Below are 12,546 nucleotides of genomic sequence, written 5' to 3' on the forward strand. Positions count from 1 at the left end.
GGCTCCGGATAGAAAAGGATAACCCTGTACGCCTCTAGAGTTAGTAGGGAATAGCGTTGACGTGGTGTCTAGGCTGGACTATACCAGTCTATTGTCTGATAGTCCCACGGTTTGTAGAGGTAGCCGGCAGGTGGTGACAGCCTTGTTCGAGCCCTAGTAATCCTCCACGTTCGAATATCGGATAGAGCACGTATTACTGGAGCTATCGGCTTGTATAAGCCAGTCGAAACCAGTAGCTCGAAGTATAACGGCGACGTGATCTCTTTTTTGAAACATAGATTCTAGATCTTTGAAAGTCCTCTCTGTCCTATCCTCCTACACCAGTGTGTGTCCTTGGACAGCCTGAACCTATAGATAGTGTACTCACATTCCTCAGTGGATACGATACCCCGGAATACTCATGGGTGAAAGCTACAGCGTTATCCGTGCGCTTGCGAATTTTATTCGTGACGTTACAAAAGTACCAACACTTGCATCGCGAACCGCGCGGCAAGGAAGACCTGGTCGTGGAGGAGAAGGGCGGCGACGACGAGGTTGGCAGGCGCCGCCCACGCATGATGGAGGAAGCGGCACCGGCAGGGCATGCAGGGCGCTCGTATCCAGAGAAAGCACAACGGGGTCACGGGAGATCTCCTCTTCATCCTCCTCGTGACATACGCATAATCTTTCTCTCTCTCTCTCCTCGACCTTGTACACTGACCCTTTCCCCTGGCTTATAAAAGGGAAAGGGAAGCCCCTCGCGTAGAGGGTGAAGAAAAAGAAAAAGAAAAACACACGCTCCTAAGCAAGCAACAAGACGAACAACCAAGATGCAAACGCACTCCAAACTAGAGAAATGGGACCCTAGCTCCCTCTTTCGCTTGTTTGTAACCCCATACTGCAAATAAGTGCAAGATACACGAGCTGTCATGAACTGGATGTAGGCACATTCCTCCCGAATCAGTATAATCCTTATGTCCTCTTTCACACACCATCTGAGCCAGATGCGCAAAGCACAAGATTCACTACCCAGTGGTTTTAAACACCGATAGTGATCCTATAGAAGATGTTGAAGGACATGCTGCAAAACATGATCTTGGTCAGATATGACAGGAAGAGGAGGAAGTCTGCGAAACTGAAGAGGAATTGAGGGATCTGAAGCGTATGTTGGAGGAAAACAAAAACAGAATGCTATTGTACCCAGATTGCAAACACAGGCACAAAAAGTTAACTACCATATTGCAATTGTTGCAATGGAAGACATCAAATGGTTTGTCGGAAAAAGAGAATCGAAGAGTTGCTGAAACTTATAAAATACCTACTCCCTGAGGCTAACACATTGCCTGAAACAACATACGAGGCAAGATATGATCATGCCACGTCCCAGTGCCTTTGGTCGGAGGAACATTTGGCACCGGGTGGTGGTACGGATCGGTGCCACCCCGGCCTTCGGTCCAGTCCAAAAGCACCAACTGCAGTGGCAGCCGGTACTGATTCTAAGCGCGCGGTTTGTGTCGTTGCACGCCCCTGTGGAGCTCGAGGCTCGTAGCATGCTCAACGCTGGGAGAGTGTGCCCCACCAGAGGACCTCCCCGGTCAATTGGGCTGCCATGGTGGAGAAGGGGTGAGAGAGAGTAGACGAGAAGTAGGCGATGAGGAGTGGGACCACATGCTTGTGAGAGAGAAAATGTTAGGATGTATCCGGTGGGTTCTTCAGGTCACACTAGCATAAAATCACATTATAAATCATTTTAAATTATTATATGGGTAAATTATCTGATTTTTTAAGTAAGAGGATGTAATTGTATAATTTTTAAATTCAGGAAGGCTGTTTAAACTCCGTCATAAGTTTAGGAGGGCAAAACAAATTTTATTTAGAAAAAGGAGTTCTCAGTTTGCCAGCGGTAAATCTGATAAGAAAGGTTAATTCTAGGTATGGTTTACTCGCTCTGTCCCAAAAATAAATGCAATTATAGAGTTTAAAATTTATTCATAAAAAATACAGTACCACAAAAGACAACATAATTTTCAGAAGATTATCACAAAAGACAACTAATATCTCATCCACTTATCACAAAAAATTAGAGATGTTTTTGTTAATATTATATTTAGTATTGGCTTGCGTGCTAGATTCTAGAATTGCATTTATTTTTAAAACAGAGGTAGTGGGCACAACATAGAAGAGGCAACTGATTGCGAACTCCCAGGGTACTGGACAGCGAGAATAACAAACAAGTAGGTTCTGACGGAGCTGGTGTGTACGGTCAACGCACGCGCGCCATCCATATATGCAAACACGTATTATGTAAAAAAAAACGTACAAATACTACTGCTAATCTTTCTCTCTAAAAAAACTAGTAGTAGTCTACTGATGGAGCGAGCCGAAAAGGAATAGAAAAATCAGCGATTGTCTCAGTCCTCGTTGGTTTGGTCCCGGCGAGACCCGTCGGCCGTCGTCTCCCCGCCTCCTCGTCCTCGTCCTCGTCCCTTCCCCCGTCCCCGCACGCAGTCCTCTTCCCCTCCCTATAAATACGAGCTCCATCCTCCTCCTCCGTCCTCCATTGCTCCGTTTGCAAGCGGCACGAGCTTTCCAGCTACGCCTACTTTTCATACCACCCCGCGCTTGCTTGAGCAGAGCAGCCACCACTTCCCGTCAGATTCACGAACACCACATGGCAATCCTCGACCTCGACATGGCCCGGGATAGCAACAGCACCGCTCCACCCTGTCATGCTCACACGGCTCCAGCTTCCGATCAGCAGCAGCGCCGCCTCCGCGAAGCAGAGTGCAACAAGGCCGGCGACGAGGCCGACGACCCCAACCACTGCCACCAGCCAGGCGCAGAGGAGGAGGACGAGGAGGAGGAGCTGCTCCTCAAGGGCGTGCGGCACCTGTGCGAGCGCGGCGGCATTACGCGGCTGCCGGCCCGCTACGTCCTCCCGCCATCCGACCGCCCGGCGGCGCCCGAGCCTGACCACCAGCGCGGCAGCCGCCCGGCTGTCCCCGTCGTCGATCTCGCCCGCCTCCGCGTCCCCGCGGAGCGCGCCGCGGCGCTGGCCGAGCTGGACGCGGCCTGCCGGGACTACGGCTTCTTCCAGGTCGTCGGCCACGGCGCCGGCGGCCGCGGGACGATGATGCTGGACGTGGCGCGCCGCTTCTTCGACCTGCCCTTCGGCGAGCGCGCGCGGTACATGTCCCCCGACATCCGCGCCGCCGTGCGGTACGGCACCAGCTTCAACCAGCTCAACGACGGCGTCCTCTGCTGGCGGGACTTCCTCAAGCTCGTCTGCGACGACCTCGACGGCGTCGTCCCGTCCTGGCCGGACGCGCCCGCCGACCTCAGGTGCGCACGGTGATTATTGCTATCATCCCACTTGCTCGCTCATTGGATACAAATTCTTTCTTTCCGGTGGTTCCCGTTCTCCACGGTCACGCCACATTTTTTTTAACGAACTGTACAAGACAGTACGAATTTTTATTAATACAGAAAAAAATACAAGACTACAATATTAGAAGATCGTAGGCAGAAAAAATAAAAGAAAAAATGGCCTACACTCTCCGTGTTTGCTAGAAAACGGCTCTCCCCAGCCGGCCAGCCGTACTGCAGATGCAGAGAGATTTATCGGTTTTGGAGAAAGTTCTGACTCCATTTCGGAATTATTTTTATTTATTTTTTCGGATTTTTGTCTAACTTCACCGACATCGAATTCATTTCAGAAACGACTTATGAGTAGTTAAAGCTGGGGTTTAATTAGTTGGATTATCTACAGTATAGTATGATTGTTCGCACTGCGGTAGAGTCACACTAGTAGTAGTACTCCAGTATTCGGGATTACATGTGGTGGACTAGTGTTGCAGCTGCACGCTCACCTGGTTCATGCACACGAACTTGCATGTGATGTGAGTAAGGATGGAAACAAATCGGATTCGCACGGATATAGATTCGGATATCTCGGATAACTATATTTGTGTTTCCTTTCAATTTCCATTTTTTAGGATGGAAATGGATCGGATTCGCACGGATACGAATTCGAATATCTCAGATATTTTCGGATATCCATTTTTCTGTTTCCTTACCGTTTTCATCCCTATATGAGGCCTTTCATGGAACAAATCGGAAGTAGCATAAATGCACGAGAAGGAATCAGATAGGTACACATCAGGGAGCAAAGGGGGGGATTCATCTGGTTGAACGTTGAAGTTGACATGTCCTCATGTGCATCCCCCACGGAGCAGAGCCCGAGCAGAGCAGTACATAGTAGCAGAGCAGAGGACAAAGCCAGAGCGCCCGCATCGAAATGTAGAGGCCCAGATTAAAAGGCAACCGTGGTACGCTCCCTGCCACAGAACAAACAGGAAAACGAAAGGAATATAAGATAGACCCTGCCTTTTTGAGCGTATCAACTATCAGATTGAGATACTATCCATCCCTCTGTGCCGGAGACCACAGAGGCTAAAAGGCAAAAGTCGCTCAGGAGGATAGAAAACGAACCAAACACACGCATCATGACGCGTGCATCCACGAATCCAACATGTCCATCGTTTTTGTAGTCCCCAAATTCACTAGATGTTTATAATTGTTAATAATACTAGCACACAATAGAAAATTTTCCTAATCATCTATATGAAGTATTACTTAATTAATTGGAAAATTTTCGGTTGACTTGGGGATATGCGTGTAGTCGATGTTGAGGAAATAGTTGTATGGCTTCAAGTACATACTACGTTAAACAGCAACACATCTTTCTCGGTTCAATCGCTATCGAAAAATAATGGATGGAGAGGGCAGCTAGGATCAACTCACACTCCTACACAAAAGGGCAGCACCAGCCGGTTCTAGTTGGCCTCTACCAATCGGCTTGAGGAGGTAGGGCTAGTCGGATGAATCCTAAAGATTGATGGAACACATCAAGTTTTGGCGAGGCAATGCTCCCTCGTGTGCTAATATAACCCTAGGGGGTGATGGCAATTAATGGTTGAGGGATCTATTCCAAAACATCATCATCATCACCATCTTATAAGGATGTTGCTATTGAGCCAACACTTGTATATCCAAATATGACTTACCATAATGGATTAATAGTCCATTCAAAGTTTCAAACTGTTAGCAAATCTGATACAGTTGGCTCTATGATATTGTTCCATTTATCCATAAATGAATACAAGTATTTTTAGGTTTGTCATATGTCGACTTTTTCTATCTTTGTCTGCCAATAACAAAAAAGATCATAAGATTGACATTATTGTAAAATTGGTGCTACTAGATTCATCATGAGCTCAATTATCATAAATGGTAGTATCATTGGTAAAATTATAATATTGGAGAGCGTGGTGATATTCTAAAATTGGATGGAGGAAGTATGCCCAACAGTTCAAATGGCGTGGGGGCAGGGCTGAAGCTAGAGCAACACAGGAGGGGTGAAAAATTATAGTAATAAAACATTTTTTTTTTGAGTGCATGGGCACCCGCTGCTCTATACGTAGCTTCGGTTTTGCGTGGGGGTGTTGGGGGCTCTCCGTGAATGCTAGACTATCTTTTGGGGTCAAATGAACCTAGCCGGAAAGTTGGGAGGCCGCATCAAGGCAAGGTGGTATGGATGCCGCCGGCTATGGGTTGTGGAGGACAACCAACAGGCACCAGGGGAGTGTGAAGTAGATTGGCTAGTGTGACGGTGACGACCATGGATCTAGCAAGAGAAGTGACGAGTTGGGCAAATAGCAAGAGCCGATATAAAGAAAAACATTAGGAAAAAAGAACATGATTGTGTCTAAAAGGATTATGATTTTCAATGAGATGAAATGTATATAGCATCTCCCATAATTGTGAGGCTGATAATTTGACACACAGTTTCATTACAACAAAATAATTTTTGACGTACTTTTACTTTGTTGAGTGGAAATCACATATCACTATAGTTACTAGTGATCAGATTCCTGTGTTTAATGCTAGTAATGCTGGCTCCGTACATGCACGAATTGCAATTGCAGGGAGGTGGTGTCGGCGTACGCGCGATCTAGCCGGCGGCTGTTCAGGGAGCTGATGGAGGCGGCGCTGGAGGCGCTCGGGATCAGCGGCCCCGGCGCCGTCGAGGTGCTGGCGGACTGCGACGCCGGGTCGCAGATGCTGATGGTGAACTGCTTCCCGGTGTGCCCGGAGCCGGACCTCACGCTGGGGATGCCGCCGCACTCGGACTACGGCTTCCTCACCATCCTCCTGCAGGACGAGGTGAACGGCCTCGAGGTCCGGCACGCCGACCAGTGGGTCCTCGTCGACCCGCTCCCTGGCTCACTCGTCGTCAACGTCGGCGACCACTTCGAGGTACCGTATCATAGATTAATTATACTAGTACACTCTACTAAGGTCAGTTTAAGTGGAGAGTTCATCTCACCTTAACAAGACTAGAAATTAGGTAACGGTGCTGGAGAAGTGTTATGGATGATACTACTCTCTCATCCCATAAAACTCTCCTCATAAATGACTCTGTTATGTCAGCAAATTTACTGATGTGGCATGATATTTATTGTTCATGACACTTCGATGACACGTTGACTAAGATTGGACTAATGCAGCTTAATGTACTTGTAGGAGTATTTAAAAAAGACGCGCGCACGTATACAAATTAAATTTAGTTGCGTACTTGCGTTGATCGGAAACCAACAGTAATCATGCATGGAACGACAGGAGTGGACTTTGCCCCCATACATAGTCTCCTGTATACTGTATAAACAATTGCCGGTCAAATGCCGTCCTAGCAAATGGTGGTCAAATACCGACCAACATATCGATAGGAACGCCAATCTGGCTAGCTGGCATATCTAGTCAAGATAGCGAGATGTACTATTTTGTGTTTGGATGGGCTAAGTTAAATTCTAGTAATCTTTAACATCTCACTCATACCTAGTTGCTAAAGTTTTTAAATTTTGACTGAAGTTTAGTACACCTTATTATTAGCACTCCCTTTTAGATAGACTAGTTCTAAACTTTAGCACTTTTGAACATTAAACTTGGATTCCCTTTTATTAACTAGAGTTGTAATCCTTGCTGGGCTTAAAATTAACCTGCATGTACTCCATCATCTGCGGTTTCTTCTTCTATAAAAATGACGCGCAAAGCTTTTGCGTGTTTGCAAATTGAAAAATAGGGTAGTAATGCCAAGTTGCTGGCTTGGCTGCATCAAATTACAGATCGTCCCGTCGGGAAATTAAAGAAAAACCCCTACAGATCGTCAAATTAGTGAGCAATAAGCTACTTGCATTGCATGCAGATGTACAGCAACGGGCGTTACAAGAGCGTGCTGCACCGGGTCCGGGTGAACTCGGCGCGGTCGCGCATCTCGGTGGCGTCACTGCACAGCCTGCCGCCGGTGAGGGTGATCGGGCCAGCACCGGAGCTGGTGGACGACGAGAAGAACCCCAGGAGGTACATGGACACGGACTTCGCCACCTTCATCGACTACCTCAGCTCGGCCGAGGGCAAGCACAAGTCTTTCCTCCAGACCAGGAGGCTCCTCACCAGCTGATCGACACTGACTCGGCAGGCCCTACAAGCTGGAGCACTCATCCTAACCGTACGTACTACCACGTCGATCCCATCCGTCCGTCCGTGTTGGTCGGCAGCAGGAGGAGAGAAGTCAACAGGCACGGCGCCTAGGCCGGCCATGTGGACCGGTCAAACCCATCGCGCGATTGGTCGATCCCGGCCCTCTAACCTGCTGCTGTGCTGTCTACCGGTCTACCCTACTAAGCTGAACCGACCGATTTGAAGCTAGCTAAGCTACTTTATTTTCAGCTAAAGGGAAATTAACAAGATCGAGAAGCTTTATTTATCTATGCCATGTCAAAGCAAAAGGCACATGATCCATATAATGTATTCGTGCATGGAGATCGGTGCTACGTAATATTTCCAGCTTCGTCGCCTCAAATGAACCCGAACCTGAGCATCAAGCATTGAAAACAGAATCGAGGAGGGCTAACCAAATCATATATATTTCGAGCAGTATGTGTAAAGAAAAAGAAGGATTCACTTCGACTAATGCAGATCATGTTAATCGTGCCGGCTCCTGGCTTAATGGGCAACCGATCCGATGTTCAACAATCGATCGGTCTAATCCTGGCATCTCATAGTATTCCCAAACAAAGCAATCTCTAAATTCTCTCAACAGAGCAATTAACTCTCGCTTAAACTCAAGATCCAATTTAGCACTGATATACGTCGGCTTAGGCCTATCACCCTCCCCAATGTCAACTTGTTCTAATTCATCAGCCGACGTAAATCCGTGTCCGAGCTTGCCTTTCATCATCCAATAGGAAACCATCCATTAGGACAATTCCTTAGAGCTGACTGCTTGGATCAGCTTTTAATTTCCTTAACACGCCATACTCGTGACCTTGGGCACCTGTCCTGACAAGCATACTCCTCTTGTTATTGCTATCGACGGCGTAGCCTCTGCACCCTTCTCTTCAGAGACCAAGTTAACCCCTCAGGACACCACTGGGGAGGGTTTCTAGAGTTGTGTCTCGGTACTCATTCTCATGGACCAAAGGCTGCTCATTAGGGACACAAGCTTCAGTTTCCTCTTTGAGTTGTTCTTGAGGATCAACTCTTTTTCCCAGCTGATCGTGGACAGAAGTTTGCCTTCTCTGCAACTCGTCCCTATGAATCGGTTGTTGGCCTGGACCATCGTAGCACTACCTCTTGTAGGGAGAATAACCTCCAATTGGAGCATTGCATTCAGGGTAGTTGTCGACCGATGGCAAGCGCAGACCTTCATTCCTGCAATGCATGAAGAATGGGCACTGCCAGTGATTCTCTTCATGCCAGGCTCGCTCCTCTTGCCATTGTCTTTCTTTCTCTTGTCACCGTTGATACTTGTTCAGCGGTATCCAGGATGTTACACGGCGAGGCTTCTTGGGATCTCCTCCTTGATCTTATCGGCTACGACCTCTGAATTGGTCAGCCGATATATGCACTCTGGGATCAACAGCTCCTGATCTCTTGGCCCGATCAAAAGTCTGCACCTTGGTCCCCATCTCGGCATCCTGATCCTTCACCTCCACCATGTTGGCGGGGAAAGGATGCCCATCGATCTTCATCAGCTTTGCAGGCGCATTGAACTTGATCCTTCCTTGTTCAATAGCCGATTGGACCTCCCTACAGAATATCCTGCACTCACAAGTATTCTGTGACACAGAATTATGCCACTTACAGTACTTGCGATTCTTCAATTCAGCAGCCAATGGGATTGTATGATTTGCAGATAATTTGATCTGCCCCTCCTAAAGCAAGAGATCAAATATCTGATCGGCCTTTGTGACGTCAAACCCATACTTCTCTGCTTCCTTCTTCACGAATGGGCATGAAGTCGGCTCTTTCTTCTTGATCCACTTGACCAAGCCGATTTTTGCCTCTTCATCGGAATCAGAAGAATCTCCAGCAAAGTTGACTTTCTTCTAGATCAAGGTTCACTACTACAATAAATTTTAAGGAGGCAGTTAGAAAGTATTTTCCGAGGCGGGCAGCCACTTCCGCCTCAGACCTAATGTCACAGTAAATACTATATTTACCGAGGCACTTTGGTGCCCGCCTTGGTAAATCAAAACAAAAAAAGAAAAGAAAAAAAACACATGGGCAAAGCCTAGCAATCCCGTCCACGGGCCCGCTAAGCCCATTGACGGTGGAGCTGCTGCGCTTGCCGCCGCCCGCATGGCCTCCGCGCCCGTGCGCGCCCCGCCGTTGGTATCGATGTGGAGGCGGGCCGCGCTCGGCCTCGCCAGTCCCTGCCGCCGCCTCCAACCTCACCCCCGCTGGATCCAGGCAGGCCACCACCTGCGCGAGCTTTGTGGGGCCGCCTCCTCTGTGGGCCACGCGCCTCTGCCGGCTGCGCAAGCCTGCACGAGCCTTGGCCGCCTGTGCAAGCCTGCGCCGCCTGCTCGGACGTCAACACATGATAGCCTTTGAGCAAGATGACTCAGGCTCTCAAACTTTGCGAGGAGAACCTTTCTCTAATGTGAGGTAGTAATCCTTGAAAACCCAATTCAGGTAACTGGCTATCGCTAAGGGACAGACTATAGCATCTTCTCCTGGTGTCCCTTAACATCTGGATGTAATAGGTGACAGGTTCATCGTTCCCCTACCTGACCGCTGTTAGGTGATTGAGCTTCATCTCATGTACTCTTGCGAAGAAGTACCTGTGGACCTACTTCTCCAGATCAGCCCATGTCACGATGGAGTTTGCTTGTAAGGAGGAAAAGCAGGCAAAGGCCGATCCGGATAGCGAAAGTGGGAACAGACTAATCTTCAGACCATCGATTCTAGCAGCTTCTCCACACTGGATCAGGAATCGGCTTATGTGCTCGACAGTAGACATGCTGTCCTGCCCTAAGAACTTGGTGAAGTCTGACACTCTATAGAGATATAGCATGGTGATCTGATCATAAATCTCAGGGTAAGGCTTACGGTACATTAATGCCGGCTCTTTGGGCTTCAAGCCGAATTGATTTCTCATCACGTCGGCTATCTGTGCTAACCAGTCAACGCTCTGTAATCCCACGCCCTACTGTTGTACGGGCGGCGGCATTGGCTGCACTGGAGCTTGGACTTGCTGCACCTGCTCGATGATGGGTTGCTGCTGAACTTGAGCCTGTGCTGGTTGAACTGGTGGTTGTACAGGCAAATACTGCTGCTGCACAAGGACGGGCTGCTATAGAATTGCCATTTGCAGAGATACGCCCATCAACTACGCCAAACAACCCATCAACTTTAGGTGTATCGATGGATCTGGCTGAATATCCGATGGCGCTCCCTGAGGACTGCATGCATGCTGCTGAGGAGACTGTTGTTGCTGCAGCATCAGAGGCATGGTCCTTTGGGGTGTACCTGGAGTAAGCTAAGCGAATCCCGTCGAGCCGACAGTGCCTTGGTTCTGCGGCCATACACCTGTCATCATCTTCGGAGGCATCCTGAAAGAGAAAGTTGGGACATAACCGGGTGGTATGCTGAAGAGGTTCTTTGGCGCCAACGAGACCATCGGTTATCCCGGAGTGTTAGATTCCATGAGAGACCATCAAGTTTGGAACTTGGTTGATCAGCCTGATGGTGTTAATCCCATCGAGTGCAAATGAATCTTTAAGAAAAAGAGAGATATGGATGGAAACATTCACATTTATAAAGCATGACTTGTTGCAAAAGGTTTTCGACAAGTTCAAGGAGTTGACTATGATGAAACATTCTCGCCCAAGCGATGCTTAAATCTATTCGGATCATTCTAGCAATAGCTGCATATTTTGATTATGAGATATGGCAGATGGATGTCAAAAATACCTTTCCTGAATGGAAACCTTGATGAGGACGTGTATATGATACACCAGAAGGTTTTATTTATCCGACCAATATTGGAAAGATATGCAAGCTACAGAAATCTATTTATGGATTAAAGCAAGCATCTCAGAGTTGGAACATTCGTTTTGATGAGGTAGTCAAAGTGTTTGGCTTCCATCAGAATGAATAAGAAGCTTGTGTTTACAAGAAGGAAAGTGGGAGCTCTGCTGCATTTCTGATTTTATATGTGGATGACATATTGTTGATTGTGAATGACATTCCTATGCTGAAATCTATAAAGACTTCACTGAAAAATAGTTTTTCTATGAAGGACTTAGGAGAAGCAGCATATATTCTGTGCATAAAGATATGTAGAGATAGATCGAAGAGACTTATAGGATTTGATGGGGGATTAGTCCCGATCTTCCGAGAGGTAGGGTAAGTTCGATTGGTGGAGGACTCGACATTGACGATCCGGCTTCAAATCAGCACGATTCAAACCCTGCAACCGTTACACCACTGCTCCGTTGGTTATCATCCAAGCACAATTTGATTGACCTCGCCAAGAAGGCTTTTCCTGCAAGTGAATTGAAGAACACAAGCAAGAAGGCAGAGGCACGCAATCTGAAATTGCAAATATGAATAATGCTCAGAATAATATGGGTTCAAGAACTCAATTCCAAAGGAGTAATAGACACAGTGGACGAGATTAAGAACGGGGGCCCTGGATCAATGTATAGGAACTTGTCGCCATAGATACAACGATGCAATCTCTATTTCTCGAAGGAAAACACAAGAACTGAACAAAACCCAAATCCTAATGTGGCGGCAGCTACTAAATATATGAAGTTTAGGGTGTGGAACCCCTGGACGTGTGACATCCCAGCCCAGGGCTTAATAGGATTAATAGGATACTCATACCAATAAGTTGCAACTTCTTTTCAGAGAGCTGATCTTCAAAGAACTCCGAGATTAAGCGTACTTGGTTCGGAGAAATTTAGGGATGGGTGACCGACTGGGAAGTCTTCCCGGGTGTGCACGAGTGAAGATAAAGTGCGCAGAAAAGACTTGTGTTGGTCTGTGAGGGCAGTCTATGTCCTAGAGAAGCAACCAGATGTAACCGAGCCCGGCCTCGGGGAGGCGGGACGTTACAGAATGGTATCAGAGCCAACTCTCGCGGTTTCACAGGCACGTACGGGCGTAAGTGCGCGGGCATGTGGACGGGCGCGTGTGGCAGAACCACCTGAATTA

At 47.7% G+C, this 12,546-nt stretch overlaps 1 protein-coding gene across 1 annotated transcript; it reads left to right on the forward strand.

Moving 5' to 3' along the window:
- The first annotated feature begins 2,356 nt into the window (after positions 1-2,356).
- Positions 2,357-7,900, forward strand: LOC120671753 (probable 2-oxoglutarate-dependent dioxygenase SLC1). The gene is made up of 3 exons (XM_039952040.1): positions 2,357-3,321; positions 5,967-6,297; positions 7,244-7,900. The coding sequence occupies exons 1-3, from the start codon at positions 2,651-2,653 to the stop codon at positions 7,496-7,498; spliced, it is 1,257 nt and encodes a 418-aa protein (XP_039807974.1). The 5' UTR covers positions 2,357-2,650; the 3' UTR covers positions 7,499-7,900.
- Positions 7,901-12,546: the final 4,646 nt, after the last annotated feature.

The sequence above is a fragment of the Panicum virgatum genome, chromosome 2K, assembly GCF_016808335.1.
Source record: "Panicum virgatum strain AP13 chromosome 2K, P.virgatum_v5, whole genome shotgun sequence".
Classification (NCBI taxonomy): Eukaryota; Viridiplantae; Streptophyta; class Magnoliopsida; order Poales; family Poaceae; genus Panicum; species Panicum virgatum.